A 20,422-nucleotide genomic window follows, 5' to 3' on the forward strand; every position below is an offset into this window, starting at 1 on the left:
TCGTAATAAATTCTGTATCAATCGTCAATCCTCGACATTAGAATTACGTTTTTTGAAGATCACTACTTTTTAAAAGAACGATATTTTGGTTTCTTGGCTTGTTCGACACTCAAGACAATACCGTTTACCATTATAGCACCTTCGCTTATAGCATTATGATACGCGGTTGGAGAAGAGAAATTCGCAAAAGCACAAGACTTTGTAACGATAAAAAAAAGTAAAAGTTTGTTATCTTGTAAATCTAAGTTAAAGATAAAAAAAAATGATAAATTAATTTATACCTTCCCGGGAATAAAATCAATATTATTAACCGGACCAAATGACTTTTCAAGACATTGCTTCAATGATCCTTTATCTACTTCGTCCGTCAAAGGTCCAATATAAGTACGATAATAGCTTCGATTAACTAATAAATTAAAAGATCATTAAAAACAAATGAATAATGAAAGCTCGCTTTGAGTTAAAAAAAAAATTCACATTTTTCACGAGCAGCTAATACGGTTCCGCTATCAGTAGTATCAATAGTTGCGGTAATCTTTTGACCATGAGAAAAATCCTGAATAAGATCGTTTTGGAATTGAACGATTTTTTGATACTTTGCAATAATTGCTTCTTTTTGCTCAAGTTGAGCTCTATAAGAAATACATTTAAAACAGGGTACTTCTGCGGTAGAGGTGGACATATCGGTTACGATTCGAAAGAGAATATAGGTTTACTGAAGAAAAAGGAAGATACTTTTCGTTCGTATTTTTAATTTTTTTACGAAAATGAAAGTTCTTTCAGTGAGCAAACGAAAAAAAAAAAATGAAAGAGGTGATTGGATTGAATCAATGAGAGATCTCATTATATGAAAATCATTATATAAAATTGTTTTCGTTAAATAAGAGGCTCAAATGATGATGATGTATGTTTTTAACTATATAACTAGTAATTCAAAACATCATTAGTTATCTAAATGAGTAATGGATAAAAAATTGTGATATTACGGTAGAACAAAATTATGATAATTTCGAATCATTATATAATTCTTAATAATTCTTTGGATAATTAAGTAGACGAAATTAATCTTGTGATATGTATGTAGTTTAACATGTCATAATCGCGTAAAAGCTTTGGCGCATATGTCACATGTCACATGAAACGAACTTAATTTAATTTATGGTAATACAAAAAATCCCCGTTTATGTAAATTACCGTTTAGCACAAAGATTTTTTTATATTTAACGAATCAAAATGAACTCGATTTTTTCCGAGAATTCTAACGTCCCACGTATAGTAATATTCTAATGAAATAACAAAATAACAAATCTGTATTAATAAAGTATTTTTGTGTGTACTACCAACACGGCACAAAAAATAGACTTATAAGATTAAATCCGCCCATTGAATAATTGAGATTATGATCGTCAAGAATAGGAATTCCTTTTACCAAGAAATAAAAATAGCCAAGATTTCCGAGAGATTAATCTAGAAATCACAAACAATTCGATTTAACTTATTTTGTATTGATCATTTGTAGTTTGTGTTCATTTGATTGTTGCTAATTATAGATGATTCACAAATAATTATTTACTCATTGTAAATCCATATAAAGGAACCGTGATTCATTTTTTTAATAAAGAAAATTTTTTTTCTTATAAAAAATTTAATTTTACGAATAAAATTCTTTTTTGAAAAATTTAATGAAATAAATAAAACCAATTTTTTTTTTTAAAGAAAATTTAACATATAGTTTTTTTCGCATAATTTTTTTTAAAAATAATAATAATAATAATAGTAAGATAAAATATAAAATATGGCAGGGTACGGACAAGGACAAGGACAAGGAGGAGGATACCCTCCTCCACCGATGGGAGGATATCCACAATATAATTATCCACCTCAACCGACCCCGACTTTTCCTAATAATGCCAATGCACAATCTCCCTTATATGCACCTCAAGATTCTTCTACATCTTATAATTCTTATTTAAATAATATGATGCCAACACCACAACATAATCAAACAAGTTCTTCTACTTCATCGGAATTTCAACCCACTCAATCACCTTCAACTGCTTCATTACAAACAAATTCGCAAAGTAATTCAGGTCAAATTAATATAGATATATCAGAAAAAATCGCACCTGCATCGACAATACATTATGGGGAAGCTCCAAAAATTCAGCCACGTCGTTATAAACAACAAAAAGTTACATTGTCTGATGGGCATTTTATTTATGATTGTCCCGTATCTACTAAATTAACAAAAGAAGTTCCTCTTAGAGGCGAAGAAGAATTTGATAAAGTTAGATATACTGCTTGTACATGCGATCCTGATGATTTTCAAAAAGAAAAATACTTACTTAGACAACAAATTTATGGTAGAGAACAAATTGAAATATTTATAGTTATTACAATGTATAATGAAGAAGCAAAATTATTTGCTCGTACATTTTATGGAGTTGTGAAAAACATTCACGAATTATGTAAACGAGAAAGATCCCGGCTATGGGGAAAAGATGGGTGGAAAAAAGTAGTTGTATGTGTCGTATCAGATGGATTTGAAGAAATTGATAAAACTACAAAAGCTTACTTATCAGCTATAGGAGCATATCAAGAAGGTGTCGTAAAAAAAGAAGTAAACAAAAAACCTGTAACTGCACACATTTTTGAATATACAACTCAGCTATGTCTTGATCCAGATATGAAACCAGTGGGCGAAAAAGTTGGATTTACACCTATTCAAGTTTTATTTTGTCTTAAAGAAGAAAATACAAAGAAAATTAATTCTCATAGATGGTTCTTTAATGCTTTTGGTAGAAATTTAAAACCAAACGTTTGTATTTTGTTAGATGCTGGTACAAAGCCTGGTAAAAACTCTATTTATCATTTATGGAAAGCTTTTGATACAAATCCTTATATTGGAGGCGCCTGTGGTGAAATTGTTGCGATGAAAGGAAAGCATGGAAAAAATTTACTAAATCCTCTTGTAGCTGCTCAAAATTTTGAATATAAAATGTCAAATATTTTAGATAAACCTTTAGAATCCGTTTTTGGTTATATTACTGTATTACCCGGTGCTTTTTCTGCTTATCGTTACAGAGCTTTGCAGAATCAAAAAGACCCAGATACAAATAAAGAAGTTGGTCCATTAGCTTCTTATTTCTTGGGCGAAAAACTTCATGCTCAAAAGTTAATTGGTCCTGATGGAAAAATTAAAGATGAAGAAATAAAAACCGGTTTATTTGAGGCGAATATGTATTTAGCAGAAGATCGTATTCTTTGTTTTGAATTAATTTCAAAGAAAGGAGATCATCCTTGGTTATTACATTATGTTAAATCAGCTTCCGCCGAAACTGATGTACCTGATAATATAGTTGAATTAATTAAACAACGTCGTCGTTGGTTAAATGGTAGTTTTTTTGCTAGTCTCTACTCCATTTCCCATACTTCTCATATTTGGGGAAGCCCTCATAGTGTTTGGAGGAAAATTGCATTATTAATTGAAATGCTTTATCAAACTTATAATGTAGCCTTTTCCTGGTTCGCATTGGTAAGTTGAATATATGATAATATAATTAAGATTTATTATTATAGTAATAACTAACCTAACTTTATTATAGGGAAATATTTATTTAACGTTTCATATTTTGGGAAACTCGCTTGCTACAGATGCAGTTGCTGTCGAAGGTCTTTGGAGTTTAACAGTTGGATCCGTAATATTTAATATTTTAAGATATATGTATATTGCATTAATTATTTTCCAATTCGCATTAGCTTTGGGTAATAAACCAAAAAGGTAAATTATCTTCATTCTTTATTACATGCTTATACTCTCGTATTATTTTATATATATATATATATTTTAACACTAAATATATTTAATTGAAACTTTTATAGCGCAAGATGGGCTTACATATTCTCTACTGTGTTTTTTGCGTTTTTAATGTTTTATATGTTATTTGCGGCGGTATGGATAACTTATAAAGGAATTAAAGCTTCGCAAACACCTGACTTTAGTACCGTAAATGGCTTTGGTAATATTCTCAAAGATTCTACTTTTAGAGATATTGTAATGTCGTTAATAAGTACCTATGGATTATACTTTCTTGCTAGTTTCTTATTTTTTGAGCCATATCATATGTTTCATAGTTTTGCGCAATATATGTTGCTAGTACCTTTTTATATTAATGTTTTAAATGTTTACGCTTTTTGTAATATTCATGATGTTAGGTAAGTCAAGAGAAATGAGAATTTTTTTTTTTAAAAATGTTAAATTATAATAATAATTAATATCATTTTTATTTTCTTCTTTTTTAGTTGGGGAACAAAAGGAGATCCCAAGAAAAAAGTACACGATGAAAAAGAGAAAGTCGATGTAAAAGAAGGGGGGCAAAGCGCTACAGTAGCTATGCCAGAAAATATTGATGATGAATATGAAAGAATACAAGATTTGTTAGACCCAAAAAAACAAGAGGATTTAAAAAGACAAGAAAAATTAAGACAAGAAGAGAAAGCTAGAAATAAAGAATATACTAAAGAAGAATTAAAGGAAATACAACAAAAATTAGAAGAAGCGCAAAAAGAATCAAATGCGATGTTTAGGACATACGTTGTCTTCTCCTGGATGGTTTCAAATATTATTTTAATTGCTCTTATAACTAATTTTAGTCCCTCCATAGACTCCTTTAGTCCAGATCAAAAGGGCAACATTTATTTTGCTATAATACTTTGGAGTGTTGCTATTTTAGCAGCTATTAGATTCTTTGGTAGTTGTATTTATTTAATACTTAGATTATTCACTGAAAGATTATTTGATAATCTTATTAAATAAGATCTATTTATAAATTTTAAGTTTTTATTCTAATATTGTATTTTTAATAAATTTTGTAACTAAAAGATGCGTTTAATTTTTTACTTGGTACAGATTTCATGTTATGTTTTTACATGCAGGTTATTAATTTGTTATATCGAATTAATAAAGTAATATGTATTGATGCCTATCACTTGTATAAGACAATCTGAAAATTTTATTTATTTATTTATATTATATAACCTATTTTTATAATTATAATGTTTGCCGCGTATCCATGAAAAATTAGTCTGAAATTCTCTTTTTCAGCCAGATGGCACCCCTAATTAAAACGTGATTCGGCTGATTCGCGCAATTTAGTGAAATCGCGTATAAGAGTCCGATAATGACGCGGAGGAATTTAGATTCTATTATGAAAAGTTTGTGGTCCTGTGATTCGCATGCCGATCCTGAACCGTTTATGCGAAGACTTGGATGTTATATAAACAGCTAAAGATGAAACACTCATATTCATTTTGCAGTAGTGATACAGTTTCAAAAAGCGCACAAGGACTTGGCTTTTCCGTTTTTCCCTTAAGATGGGTTGTATACGTTTAACGATGATTTTTGGCTATACGAGCACGAAAATTTTTTACATCATTAGGAAATAAAATCATTGATTATCATGTGATATGGGGTGATATGAGTGATATCTTTTATTATTTGTATCGCTTAATATTAAATTATTTACATACCACAGACCAATAGAACCAATATAATAATTTCACGTGATTTATTTAACCTATTTACTCTCTTTTTCGCAGACTTGAATAATATTTTTCACATCATTTTCTACTTTATTTTAGCTGCAAAATGATTGATTCGGGTCGATTGTTCATAATAGGAGTGACCTTATTAATAAGTTTTCTAGCATATACTTCCCAAATTTTCGTATTTTGGGATTTTTTAGGAGGATTGAATATAGAATGCTTGAAAATATTAATACCGTTTAATATAAGTGTGATATTGATTTTTTGGAACTATTATTTAACATGTACTACAGACCCTGGTAGAGTGCCTGCAGACTGGGTAAGATATTGAAATAAAATTATACTCGAAAAAGTTATTATTATTTATTATTAAATTCTTTTTTTGTTCATAATATTATGTAGTATCCGAAGGAGAATCAAGAAAATATTGAATTAAAACGATCAACTCGTGCCCCAAGATATTGCAAAACGTGTTCCGCATACAAACCACCGAGGTCGCATCACTGTAGTACGTGTAGAAGGTAAATAACATGAATAATAAAATTTTAATATTTCTTAACAAATATTTATAATTTTTGTCTTTGCGAAAAAATTTTCTTTAGATGCGTATTAAAAATGGATCATCACTGTAAGTATCTTTTTTTTAATTTTTGATTTGTTCTTAACTAGAAATTATATTTATTTATTATATTGATTTTATAGGTCCATGGACTAATAATTGCGTAGGACACTATAATTATGGGCATTTCATTAGATTTGTGTTTTGGGTTGATGTAGCATGTACATACCATTTGATATTATTAATTAAAAGAACTGCAAAGATGGTTCAAGATATATCTTATTATAGGGTAAATTTATCGGTTATTTATTAAGTTTTGTTTACATAAATGATTAAAAATTGACATTTATCTTTTGATTAGTATGAACCTACAACATTAGAAATGATATTTATAATATTAAATTACGCAGCAGTTATACCAGTATTACTTTCCGTTGGTATTTTAAGTTTATATCATTTTTATTGTATGCTATTTAACACTACTACAATTGAAAATTGGGAAAAAGATAAAGTATCGACTATGGTCAGAAAAGGAAAAATCAAGCAGGTAATTAATCCAATTAATCCATGTTTTTGTTAACATTATTTTATTATTTTTTATAAAAGAAAATTTTCTTTTTTATTAGGTTATATTTCCTTATGATATAGGAGTTTATAAGAATATACGATCTGTACTTGGTTATAATCCATTATTATGGTGCCTTCCGCAACAAATGGACGGAACTGGATTGTCATATCCTATAGCGAAAGATTCAGGTAATAACGAAGATAATGATTTAGATTTGGACTTCATAGTGTAATATATAAAAATATTTATTAAATAAAAAATAATTCACTTTATTAAAAAGAGATGAATTATTATTTGAATTATACTTTGCCACGTGTATGAGTGAGTAATAATAATTTTTTTGGAGAAGAGGAAGTATTAATTTAGGACTTGATATTCTAAATCATGAAAAATTATAAAAATTTATATTAAAACTTTTCTTTCAAAATAAATAATTTTTGCAGATCCAACATTAATATGGCCACCAAAGGATCCAACATTGTCACTACCATCAAATTCAACAAAACCATGGGACAAATATAATATAAGTAAAGATGAATATAAGCTGTTTGTCAAGAATTCATTATTAGATTACGAAAGTAAGAAGAGAAAAAATTCTAATTCGGGAAGAAAAAGTGATAGCAGTGATATTATAATACAGGATGATGGAAATTATAACTATTCACGAAGAAAAGTTAGAAGAGATAGTGAAGGGTATATTGTTAAAGATATCGCTTTTGAAGAAAAAGGATACCATTATTATGGAGATAAAGAGTTGAATAGTGATGGTAGTGTTATTTATCCTAGTAGCGATGAATATTCTAATAATATTAGTGATAATGATGAATATATTGATAATAATGAATATATTGATAATAATGGACATATTGATGAGAATTATTATATAGAAAATTTCAGGGAAAAAGGCAATAATGATGATTATTATTTGAAAAACATTAATAATAATTATAATAGAAAACAATATCAAAGTAAAATGTATTCTAATAGCGGAGAAAATGAAGATGATGACAATTTGCCCATTGGGTTAATGATTGCTAAAAAACAATTAGAAGCCATGAATATTAAGTCTAATTATCAGGTAGATAATAATGTTGTAGCGTATACAATTAATGATAGTGTAGTAAGTGATAAAAAGGATAATTAATTAGTTTTATTAGGTTTATATTTATTTATTTTATTTATTTTTAATATATTTACTTATTTAAATTAACTATTTATGTATACTGGTTATATATATATATTATTTAATATAAAAGAAAATTTTTATTACTTTTAATAAAAATATCATTATAAAAAGAATATTATTTTTTATTTACTCTCAGAAGCAGCAGTATACTTTATTTAAGAAAAAGTATTTTATGTATAATATAAAACTTTTCTATATAAATCAGCCAGCAAATATTTCCTATTTATTTTTTAAAAAATTATAGCAAATATATTAATTAAAATTTATATTTTAAAATTTATAGAGATAAATTTAAAAATCAATTAAAAATTTAAAAAATTTAAAAAATACTGTAGCATATTATAATGTTTTTATATTATTATTTTTTTAATTAAAATATAAATAAAACATTATTATATAAATATCATAAGTCCCGTGCGTTTCAAACATTATCAAAGATCGCTCAAGTGGTAATTATATTAGGGTAGTTTTAATAAAATTGCAAATGCGCTGCGAAAAAAAAAAATATATATATAAATATCTAATATTTTTAATATATTATTTAAAATTGAATATTACATATCAATATTTCTAATTGATATAACAAAAAAATAGAATGAATATATATATTTTTAAATATATTTAATGTATTTTATTGAAGTAATATTAGAATATTACTAAATGTGATTTAATATAATATAAATTAATAAATTATTTTTAACTAAGATATGAAATTTATAGAATAAGTATATTTTAGCCTCTCTTCAAGTTTACTTAAGAAGTAAAAGTGGATTTTAAATAGTATTTTTGACTTTACTTATAAATGAATGAATTTTCTGAAATGGTTAAACAAAAATGAAAACTTAATTCCGTCTAAGAAGTAATAAAACTGGGGGGAATTTAAAAAACAATCAAAAGCGTTGTCTTATGATCCAGTAATTGTATTTCGATGAACTTTTTTCCTCTTTAAAATAAAAAAGATATTCGAAATCCAATCACTGGATCACGAATAATCGCCAAACTATTTTTTCGGGGGATGAGTAGATTCCACATTTGGAATCTGCCTACCCCGAAAAAATATATTTTGGCGACTATCTCACGATCTACTGATCCGATTTTTTTTTTTATTTTAAAGAGGACACCGAGAGCTACAAAACAAAAAAAAATTCATCGAATCCAATTATTGCATCATAAGATAACGCTTTTAATTGTTTTTTAAAATTCTCCTCCAATTTTATATAGTGATCTTCTCTACTTCTTAGGCGGATCACGAATTAAGTAAATTTGCAAAATAAGCTATATAGATATTTTTCGTAAATATGAGAGAGCAAAGAAATAACTTGATGCTGTGACTCGCATTAAATGGCCTAGAATCCGCGTACTCTCCCCCTCTTTGATAGCATCACTTATTTCTTTAAATTTATCACTCAGCTGCCTAATAATAAAGATTCATTGTATGGATGATTTGAATGACAAGGGCTGCAACTACCAAGAAATAACTTGGATAATCACTGATCATAACTTCATCGCCAGAACCTGGCGACGCAAACAGCTGTTAGTTACAAGTAACTCATAACTTCATCGCCAGAGCCTGGCCGACACGAAGCTATAGCTTCTCCTAAGGCACAAGGGAAGTTCTCACCGCCGCAGCTCGGCCGACGTGAGAACTTCAGCATAGTTACATTACCCAAAATACTGGCAATCGAATTTTTCAGCAGTTCAGTTGTAACCCGTATTATAAGAAACTACCGTACACAGGGTATTACTAATCATGTGATATATAATCGCGACAGACGCGACATTTTATTAAGGTATATATATTACGTCATATCAACGATAATCGAATGACATGTATAAATGGACCATCAGAAATCATTTTTTATAATTTACTAACTTTTGACTTGTAACGTTTTAAGAACACGTTAAAGTTAAATAATTATGACTGCGACGTTAAGATCGAATGTCCACTCACGTTTTTTGGCACCTGCTTCTTTAAGTGTTAACGATTATTTTAAGAAAACGAATGCCCAGGACTGGAAGCTTAAACATTATCTAAATTATCGTTTGGAGAACGAAAATATAATTCCAACATGGACCGCTGTTTATAACGATTGGGTTGATTCACTCAACACAATCATAAAGCTAATTCATAAAAAATTATCAAAGAATGAGAATCGATCCTAGAATGTTGTAAGGGGTGGTACCATAACTTCTACGATCGTTACTGTGAACTACAACTTTGCGAGAGAGTCAAGCACATCGAGGAAAAAATATACTCCTATCCGATCTGCTAGAGACGACAAATAAGAAGAGATCACAGGAAGACAATTATGACAATGAAGCAGGCCCATCAAATGAAAAACGTAGTCGGCATGAGGTGCATCAACACACTGTTTGATATGATATTGAGTATCAACGCCACTTTATTTCTAACTCACCTTTATTATATTACTAGGATTCATCATATGAAGGAACATATCAAGACGAACCATAAACACCAGAATATCTATTCGAGGTATCAGTTTATATTTATTCTATCTCATTTTATTTTTTAGCACGAAAACGTGTTATTCAAATTGATTCACGAACCCTTTAGATATATGATCAGGATGAAGAGATAAAAGTGATGGATGCTAGGTAAGAATAGAATGCACATAGCCGCAATAATATATGTAGTTTGTAATAACGTTATCTCATTCTCTTTTTTAAGTTCGGCTGAATAGGAATTCAACTATCCAATTCATGATTGGTTGAATAAAGTAATCAAAGAACAAAAAACAATGACGTCGGAAATAAACTCTAATATTGCTTCAAAGTAAGTGATCAATGACAAGCTAATTGATATTGATAGTAAAGCTAACTTGTTCTTTGTGCAGGCCACTTTTATGGCGAATAATAGACCTATCCTATTCTGAGGTTGCTCCCTCAACATTATCCCAAAGTGATCAGGAAGGAATTCGTACATTAATCTCATTTGCCCTCCAGATAGGACAAACCAATGAGTTTACAGTGCTAGCGCCATCAGCAGAAAGATGTTTGAGATCATTAGCAAAGATAAACATACTAGAATTTACAAGAAATGCCTGTTTTAGTTTGTCATCATTGTTCTAATTTGGCCCTTAGTTAACGACAAAGCAACTGAAAAAGATTGCAAAAATTGTTAAACCGAATGGGATACATGGTACAGTTCTTGAGATCAGAAACATTCTCACGTCCAGCGAAGTTGAAGAATCAAGACCTTTTCTAATTGTTGACGAGGGCGAAAGTCTATTTCAATAAAAGTTAAAACGAGTCCAAAACTCTATAATAACAAATAAACTTATCAGATATTGGCCAGCTTTCGTACTTGAAAGGCACGTAACAACAAAGTTGCGAAAAGTCGCTTATGCGCGTCCAATAAGAATTTTATACGGGAAGAAGATTACCTAAATAAAGATGTATCATACATTCTTGAATTACTCCGCTACACGTAAGTTTAATTTAAATCCTTAATGGACGTCTCAAATTAAACTGACTTATACGCCCTTTCTTGTTATAGTATGAGATGATTGATATGGGAATTCCTCTACGTCATAATTCTGAAAGAGATATCGACGTTTTCATTAAATCAACTATTTTCTCTTGCTTTAACGGCATTGTGGATAGGCACTTGTAGTGGAGAAACCGTACCTCGAGCTTCACGTGATCGGCGAAAGAAAGCTATGAATGCTTCTTCTGATGCGGAAGGTTACCACCTTGATTGGTTGTCCTATAAAGGTTGGACTACCTTTTGATCGTATTGGAATGGTATTGTAGGACCACTACCAACTACTTTACAAGGGAACAAATATATTGTTGTTGCAACTGAATATCTAACTAAATGGCCTGAAGCACGTGCTCTCTCAAATGTTAAAGCAACATCAGTGGTTTTACGGTATACATACCGAAAGTTTTGAGGCTTTTTATTGTTATCAAGTGATTGCTGATAAAAAGTTCATTCACAGCGTCACGATCTTGCAAAGGATATGACATGGGGTCGCGAGTTTTCTCTATGCGAACGTGCTGGATCAAAAATCGAAAATAATAGGAAGATTCTAGATAATACTCTTAAAGTTTAGAAAACGCTCAAAGATATGCATAAGATTCTTATTGATACAATTGTCTTGACAAGCGGTGGAGCAATTTCGAGAGAGATTCTTGACATCATTCCAAAAAAAATGCTCATGCCTGGTTTTTGTCATCAAGATTTTTCATTCGTATGATTCCCATAATATATGTTGGTGCCGGGTTCTACCTCTCGGCTGAGCTTGCGGAATTTGATATCCCGACAACCAGTGTTGTCAAATGACACTGAAATGACATTGAAATGACATCAAATGATATTAAATGACATCGATTTTACTATGAAAAAGTATGAGGAATGACAAATGTCATTTGAAAAATGGGCAAATGACATGGCAATTTAACAACACTGCCAACAACTTATGAGGAACTGGGGGGAATTTTGAAAATGGCGCGCGTCATGCTGCAAGCCAAGGTAAGTCAATAGTTTCTAATTTCCTGGTTTTGCTTAAACTTGTACTTATATTAATTCTTTGGTACAGAAAATGTTATACTCCACGGTTACTCTTTTCGCTTCAACAAAGGAACGTGCAGAAAGGGAGAAGTTTTTACCGGGAAAGGTGCTATTGCCAGACCGACCTAAGAAATTTTCATCGCCAACGAAGTCCAAAAACAAAAAGGTGCCGTTAAAAAATTAATTGTGAGCGGATATGATGTGTAAGATAAAGAGATTATTTGTGAGTTGTAAGCCAGAGGTTTATTTCAACAAAATATATAGGAAATCTGTTTACATAAAATGTATAGCTATTTTATAATATAAAATTGTAGGTCATTTAATAAACAAAATTTATAAACTTTATTTTAACCACCGAATCTTGTTACCATCGCAGCTACAGTGCACATTGGAGACAGGTACCCTTTTTTGTGACAGGTTCGTGGCTTGACAAGCCGCATGCGCCACAAACATTTGGCCAGAATTAAAGACGTTTAAATTAGCCAATCGGAAAACGTGAATTATGCGGATAATTAATTTTAAATTAAAGGAATATTTATGATAAAGTGTATAAATTAATAAATGTAAAATTTTAATTAAATAAATAATAATTATCTTTATTGTATAATTAATAAAGCATATAATATGGCAATTTAATGAAGTAAAATATTGAATTAAAAAATGTAAACTATTTTATTTAGATATCTCAAAAATACACAAATAAAATGAAATTTAATTCAGCTAGTTTCTGAGAATATTTTTACTCAAATTGTATTCTTTTTTACCAGTTTTCCTTGAATAATTTGTGGATCTAAATTTTTTTTTTCACCAGTGTTGTTAAATTGCCATATCATTTGCCCATTTTTCAAATGACATTTGTCATTTCTCATACTTTTTCATAGTAAAATCAATGTTATTTAATATCATTTGATGTCATTTCAGTGTCATTTGACAACACTGTAATTTCCACTAGCTTGCTTAATACTACTTGATCCTTTTGATCTACATTTTAGTTAATATTGTAAAGGAAGAAACATATATATAGGTGAGAAACTGATTTCAATTTTGAGGCATGGTAATGCTTGGCAAATTTGTCTAATACAATACAAGCAGACCACAACTTTTATAATCTGCTTTAATTTCTTTCAAAAAAACAACTAAAGTAGATGTAATTATAGTAAGTAATTGAGTTTAATTAATAATTCATTGCAATTTATTTTCATTATATAATTCCATTCACTGAATCTGAAGTTATAAAAAAAGTCCTACATGTAATAAAGTATAAAAGAACTATTCTTTGCAATGTAACAAAAAAAAATAAAAAATTATTTGATAATCATTGTAATAAATATTAAAAACAATGAAATCTATTTATCAAATGCAATATAAAAATTGATTATAAATTAATAATAGTAAAAAATTAAATGAAATTTTACAGATATAGCTTTTTAATATTTGTACAGTATGCCTATTATTCCAATAGGATAACTACATATTACAATAGTAGTATTTATAATATAAAAATTTATTATGCAGCCAAATAGGATCATGTATTTTTAACATACTGATATTTTTTAGATAAACTATTATTGCGTAAATATCTTTGATATTTTTGACACATTACGTCATATAGATTATTATCACACATTTACTATGCTTTTCATATGGAACATGATCTTAAACGTCAGCATAATAACACAGTTATTAGGTAGGGGGGTTAAAATATCATCCAAACTGCTTCGCAGTTCGGTGATATTTCAACTCCCCTACACAATAACTATTATATATTATATCTTTTATACTTAAAACTATTAAAAAAAATATTTATATAAAATTCTAAATTTTATGTAACTTCTGTAACTGATCTAATAAAATCCAAAAAAGGCATTTTTATCTGTGTAATTATACTTGTTATGAAGGTGTAAAGATTAATTCTTGCCTTTGAAAAAATATTTGAATAATAAAAATTTGTGAAAATAAGATACAAAAAAAAATCAGGAAATATCATTATAGCAAAAAAATAAAAAATCCTTTATTAATATTTATAATAAAAATCCTACAAAAGTAAACTCAAATATACAAAAAAAAAGACAACTATCATACATTAAGTTTATTAAATCCAAAACCTGATTTTTTTTAATTAAATGGGGTCTTTGCAATAAAATGTACGAAACTCAAAAAAAATTTTAATTTTACTTTATATGCTAATTATGTTTTTTTTTATTAAAATAAATGCAAATTTAATATTAATTCAATTTTTAATTTTTTTTGAGTTTCGTACCTTTCTATTGCAAAGACCCCAAATAATAAAAATCTTAAATTAAAAATATATATATATTATTTTCATTATCATTATTAAAATCTTTATATTTTTATATTCTAATATTTACACCTAATAAAAATAATAATAATGCTTCTAGTATACCATTCACATCCATTTTTTACAAAAAATAAATACATTTTTTATTTATTTATTTAATAAGAAACTAGTATTTTAATATTAAAGCAAAGTATTTCTTGGTTAAAATAATATACTTTTTATTATCATTTTTTTACATTATTAAAGGTTCATAAAAATTTATTCTTCTTTACAGAAATATTTTTCATCTTTTGTAAAGTTTTCTTTAAAAAAAAACATAAATACAGTAATATTAAACTAAAGCTCTAAATGGTTTAAATTGGTTCAGGTTGAAAGTAATCCAAGATCAAGCTGAAAAATCAGTCCAGTTCAGTTTATGTTAAAAAGATAATTTAGGATTAGACTAGACCAGACCAATTATTTTAATCCAGTCCAGTCCAATCCTATAATAAAAATTAAAAAATATGCGAAAATATTTTTTAATTATAATCACAATATTTATGTTAAATTAATTAAAATAATATTGCAAAATATTTTTTAATTAAAATTATTTTGAAAAAATGTTTTGTCATTAAATTAATTATAGAAATGTTGCAAAAACATTTTTTTTATTTTTATAATAATATATTAAAAAAAACATTTTGCAATATTTTTTTATTTAATAATTAAACAATTACAGTCAAATCTTGATATAGCAAACCCTTGATATAGTGAATTTTTCAGACAACTATAATAAATTTTTCCTTGCTATAATGAATTAACCAATCAAATCTTTTAAAATCTTCACTATAATCTTATAGCGAAGTTGAAGTCTGAACCTTAGATAGGGTTCGTTATAACAAGAGTTGACTGTACAATGGTTTTAATATATAACTATTGTGAAATAATTATTCAGTCCAGTTTAATCTTAACCTGTTTAATTCAGTTCAGATTAGATTTATAATCTAAAACTAAATTAGATCAGACTGAATATTTCAGTTTAAGTTAAAGCATCAACTCAGACTGAACTAATTTGAATTTTCAGTTCAAATTGTTAGATTAGAATTGAACTGATTAAAGCTTTACATTAAACTGATAATTCTAGCAGTTTTATTTATAAAAATAAAAAAAATGTCAAAACTGATAGTTCTGATATTTTTATATGAAAAAATATTGATATGACTTGTATAAAAAAAGTATATAACTTATAATTAACCAATAATATTTACTCTAATTTACATATAATATAAATAATTACATATTTTTAAAAAATCTGATAATTAATTATTAGAATTATGAATTATATATTTATATGAAAATAGAAAATTATCAGGTCATATATAGTTAGGTAGTATCCAGTTATAATGAACAGAAGAAAAAAAAGAGTTTTTAAGTTGCTTTATTTAATATTCTAGATTTGATATTAACAGTTTTTCTTTATTCTAATAATAAATTCTATTATTTATTCTTACTGGCAATATAAGACTATAAAGCTTTTAAGGTTATTAATACTGAAGACAAAAAGCATAAACTTGTAATCTATCTTGAATGATAGAAGGATTTAAATTATTTTACAGGTAAAACTTTTAAGATTAATGGTCAAATTTATGATTAGTGTTATTACATTTCCTTAAATTTAATAAGAAATCCAAGTTAATTTCAAAGAATAATGATAAGAAAAGTTTCAAAAAATTTTCTTAGAAAAGTTTTTACCTATAAAGTTATAGGTACTAATAGGACTTTTCTAAATATCCAAAAGTGGCAACCAAAAAAGATAACAAAAGTAGATCTTTCAATTAAAATCACAAATTTAAATCTAAAACTAAAAATAAGAATAAGAAAAAGAAGACTTCTAAAATCTTTAAATGAAAACTATATTAGAAAATAATTGAATTGAAGAAGATGTTAAGAAGATAGTAATGAATAGAATTGCCATATAAAAAGTTATTTTCTTTTTTTTATTTATTTTATTTTTATAATTGCTTTTAGAATTTTTTATTATTAATTAGGTCTTTTTCTTTATAGAATTTTTTTGTTACTAAAGGTTTATTAACTTCTTATACTCTTTTTTTTCTTTAGTATTCTTATATTTTAATAGAATAAAGAATATTTAATTAGGATCCTGCTTACTTATAATAAAGATCACTGTAAAAAATTGGCCTTTTACTAATGATTTTTACCTTACTTTTTTCTTGGTTAATTAGCTAAAAAGAAAAAAAAATCATAAAAATTTCCTTTTATAGTAGAATCTGTAAAGAATTTTATATATAATTTTTACCTTAGACCTGAAGGTAACCTATCTTATAATAATATTTCTTTAATAAAATATGACAACTTAATTTTTTTTTACTTTTTAGTATTTTTAAAAAAATTTAAATTGATTGTTTTACTATTACTGTTTTTTTTATTATATTATTCAAATTTAAAAGAATAATAAAATCAATTATATAACCAAAATTTAATTAATTATCAGATAAGTTATAAGTATTCATTTTAACTTTATTTTTTAATATTTTTTATATTAGAAATAATTAAAATTATTATATACAGTAAGTATATGTGATTTATGATTTAATATTATTAGCATCCTACACATTTTACAAAAAAAAATAACATGAAATGTTAGTGTAAAAAAATTTTTTTTAGTCTTTTATATAAGAATGATTAAACTATTGTAAATTTGAACTCTTTTATAATCAATAACAGTAACATTTTTTTAAAATAATCAACGTTTTATTAGTTAAATTCTATACTTATATAATTAGAATTTATTTTCTTTATATCTTTCTTTATTATAATTGATGTTTAGAAATACGATAATTACTTGTAAACTAATTTGTGGGATAACGTTTATGATGTAAGATTAATCTGTTATAATAATTTTTAATGGGGGGGATTGCATCACCGAAATTGGAAAACTTTTTGAAAATAAAATGTCAGGACAAAATCTCATAATGTATGATTAATCTGATCTCATTTAATTATAATAATTTTTAGTGGGGGAATTGCATCACCGAAATTGGAAAACTTTTGAAAATAAAATGTCAGGACAAAATACCATAATGTATGATTAATCTGATCTCATTTAATTATAATAATTTTTTAGAATTGCATCACCGAAATTGGAAAACTTTGAAAATAAAATGTCAGGACAAAATCTCATAATGTAAGATTAATCTGATCTCATTTAATTATAATAATTTTTAGTGGGGGAATTGCATCACCGAAATTGGAAAACTTTTTGAAAATAAAATGTCAGGACAAAATCTCATAATGTATGATTAATCTGATCTCATTTAATTATAATAATTTTTTAGTGGGGGAATTGCATCACCGAAATTGGAAAACTTTTTGAAAATAAAATGTCAGGACAAAATCTCATAATGTATGATTAATCTCATTTAATTATAATAATTTTTAGTGGGGGAATTGCATCACCGAAATTGGAAAACTTTTTGAAAATAAAATGTCAGGACAAAATACCATAATGTATGATTAATCTGATCTCATTTAATTATAATAATTTTTAGTGGGGGAATTGCATCACCGAAATTGGAAAATTTTTTGAAAATAAAATGTCAGTCATATCATTATTAAAAGGAATAAATTTAGATAAAAACGTTTATGATGTATGATTAATCTGATCTCATTTTAATTATAATAATTTATAGTGGGGGGAATTTTTAAAAATAAAATGTGGGACAAAAATCTCATATCATCTTTAAAAGGAATGAATTTTAGATAAAGATTTGCAGACTATATAGAAACTTTTTGTTAAAAATATCACACTTTTAATATTTTCATTTTGGATTAGCATATATTGTTATTAAATAATTGTTTCATTAGAATGAAATTAAAAATAGTATGATGTACGTTGGATCTGACAATCTGACATGACAGAAGATTCTATGTTTCATCTTTTTTTACTGTAGATGAATAAAGTAAAGGAAATGACAGATAAGGGCCGGGTGATTTGGATTAACAGGTTTCAAGAGAGATGAATTAATGATCTTTACTTAAAAAAGATATTTAGTACTATTAATTCGATAAACATGATGATTAAAATGATCACTAATCGTAGTTATTTCCGAGTCAATTTCCGATTATAACATCCGACGAGTCATTTCCCATTGTCTAAATTTTTTCATATGTAATTCATAAATATTCTTTTTTATTTTAATTCAACAAATTTGGCAGAAATTTGATGATAGATGAATGAATTTATTAAAAAAAAATAAGGATTGGCTTAAATTACATATGCATTTTAATTCTTAATCCCGAAAAACATCTGGTAATTGTTTTGATTATCAACATTCTTAACTTCTTTTTTTACCATATTTTAATTTCATTTTGAAAATTTTTTACTAATAATGCAGGATGCACACGTATTATGATTGTACAATGTAACAATGAAAACATTGTAAATCTTCACGTCACATTTTTTCATAAAATCATTTTCAAAAGACAAAGTATAACAAAAAAAGAAGAACAAAATAGAATAAATTAATTATAAAAAAAAAAAGAATTGTTTTATAAATTTTCAATGAATATTGTTTTTTTCTTTGTATGGGAAGTATTAATGACACTAAAAAATAAAAATATAATATACTGTATATATATACACAATTTTTATTGATGATAAACATTAACTGGTTAAATAAGACCTATTATGGAAAAAATATGATGAATATTGTACATTAAATATTTATGATTTGTACTCTCTCAAAGTTAAAAAGAAAAAAAAAAGAAAATCTTTTGATTAACAAAAAGTTAAACGTTTCAGAAAATACAAAAAAAAAAAAAAAAATCGAAAAACACATTAATAATTTATTCAAATGCGATTTTAAATTATGTAATAAGAATATAATTACCAAGATGTATGAAACGTTTTTTTTTTTATCAAAATATTTTTCTTTCGTGTTTTTTTTTTTTGATCAATCACGTTCGGAAAATCCATAATTGGTTTAAATATTCTTGACCAAAGATATCCTACAATATATCTTTAATTAGAAAATAAAAAAATGTAATGCGATAAATATGATATACCACATAACAGTACATATAAAGATTTATTAATATTCGGATAAAAAATTATAATAACCTAATAAACCTGTATTAAAAAGATATTTTTTTTTTCAATGAAAAAAAAAAGGAAAAAAAAATGAAACTTTTAGGGATTTGAAGATTTACAATATAAGATTTATTGAATCATATACATATACCATACGTACATACATTTGGATATCTATCACATTAAATAAGTACATTAATGGATATTACAGTGAGTAATTTTTAGGTTTATTAGATAGATATACAGTACAGTAAAAAAAGTAATATATATGAAATTTTTTTAGTATTAAAGTTAATTACGATATTTTTATTCAGGTAAATGTAACCCTCGTGTAAAGAAAATGTATCAAAAAAAAGAGATTGAATTACAATTTTTACTTCTAAACAAAGAATTTTTTATTTATAATCAATCTTTTATAATTCAGTTACACGACCACAAGTCCACAACAACCACAACTTGTGTTTGTAAAAAAAAAAACTTTATTATTTTATTATTTTTTTTTTTTAAAAAGAATTATTATTGTTATTATTATTTGGGGGAATTTGGAAAGTAAATTTTAAAACTTGATGATTTTTTTTTTGGTGAATTAAAATTTATTTATAGAATGAATGGAGGAATGGAGATAGGAAGGAAAATCCGACGA

The 20,422-nt window shown here is 26.5% G+C and overlaps 5 protein-coding genes across 5 annotated transcripts; 4 read left to right on the plus strand and 1 right to left on the minus strand.

Moving 5' to 3' along the window:
• Positions 1–62: 62 nt before the first annotated feature.
• OCT59_021690 (uncharacterized protein) lies at positions 63–682 on the minus strand (the record flags this gene model as incomplete). The annotated part of the gene is made up of 3 exons (XM_025321734.2): positions 63–197; positions 282–406; positions 478–682. The coding sequence occupies 3 exons, from the start codon at positions 680–682 to the stop codon at positions 63–65; spliced, it is 465 nt and encodes a 154-aa protein (XP_025168055.1).
• A 986-nt stretch (positions 683–1,668) lies between these two features.
• OCT59_021691 (uncharacterized protein) lies at positions 1,669–4,886 on the plus strand. Its single transcript, XM_025331235.2, has 4 exons — positions 1,669–3,535; positions 3,606–3,781; positions 3,883–4,215; positions 4,303–4,886. Exons 1-4 carry the CDS (start codon positions 1,796–1,798, stop codon positions 4,814–4,816), a joined length of 2,763 nt encoding a protein of 920 aa, XP_025168056.1. The 5' UTR covers positions 1,669–1,795; the 3' UTR covers positions 4,817–4,886.
• Positions 4,887–5,647: 761 nt separating this feature from the next.
• Positions 5,648–7,815, plus strand: OCT59_021692 (uncharacterized protein; the record flags this gene model as incomplete). The annotated part of the gene is made up of 8 exons (XM_025309590.2): positions 5,648–5,863; positions 5,947–6,065; positions 6,147–6,172; positions 6,247–6,392; positions 6,465–6,650; positions 6,730–6,859; positions 6,952–6,984; positions 7,115–7,815. The coding sequence occupies 8 exons, from the start codon at positions 5,648–5,650 to the stop codon at positions 7,813–7,815; spliced, it is 1,557 nt and encodes a 518-aa protein (XP_025168057.2).
• Positions 7,816–9,774: 1,959 nt separating this feature from the next.
• On the plus strand, positions 9,775–10,020 carry OCT59_021693 (uncharacterized protein; the record flags this gene model as incomplete). The annotated part of the gene is made up of 1 exon (XM_025328121.2): positions 9,775–10,020. The coding sequence occupies one exon, from the start codon at positions 9,775–9,777 to the stop codon at positions 10,018–10,020; it is 246 nt and encodes an 81-aa protein (XP_025168059.2).
• A 596-nt stretch (positions 10,021–10,616) lies between these two features.
• On the plus strand, positions 10,617–10,947 carry OCT59_021694 (uncharacterized protein; the record flags this gene model as incomplete). The annotated part of the gene is made up of 2 exons (XM_025328122.2): positions 10,617–10,651; positions 10,713–10,947. 2 exons carry the CDS (start codon positions 10,617–10,619, stop codon positions 10,945–10,947), a joined length of 270 nt encoding a protein of 89 aa, XP_025168060.2.
• Positions 10,948–20,422: the final 9,475 nt, after the last annotated feature.

The sequence above is a fragment of the Rhizophagus irregularis genome, chromosome 30, assembly GCF_026210795.1.
Source record: "Rhizophagus irregularis chromosome 30, complete sequence".
NCBI lineage: Eukaryota > Fungi > Glomeromycota > Glomeromycetes > Glomerales > Glomeraceae > Rhizophagus > Rhizophagus irregularis.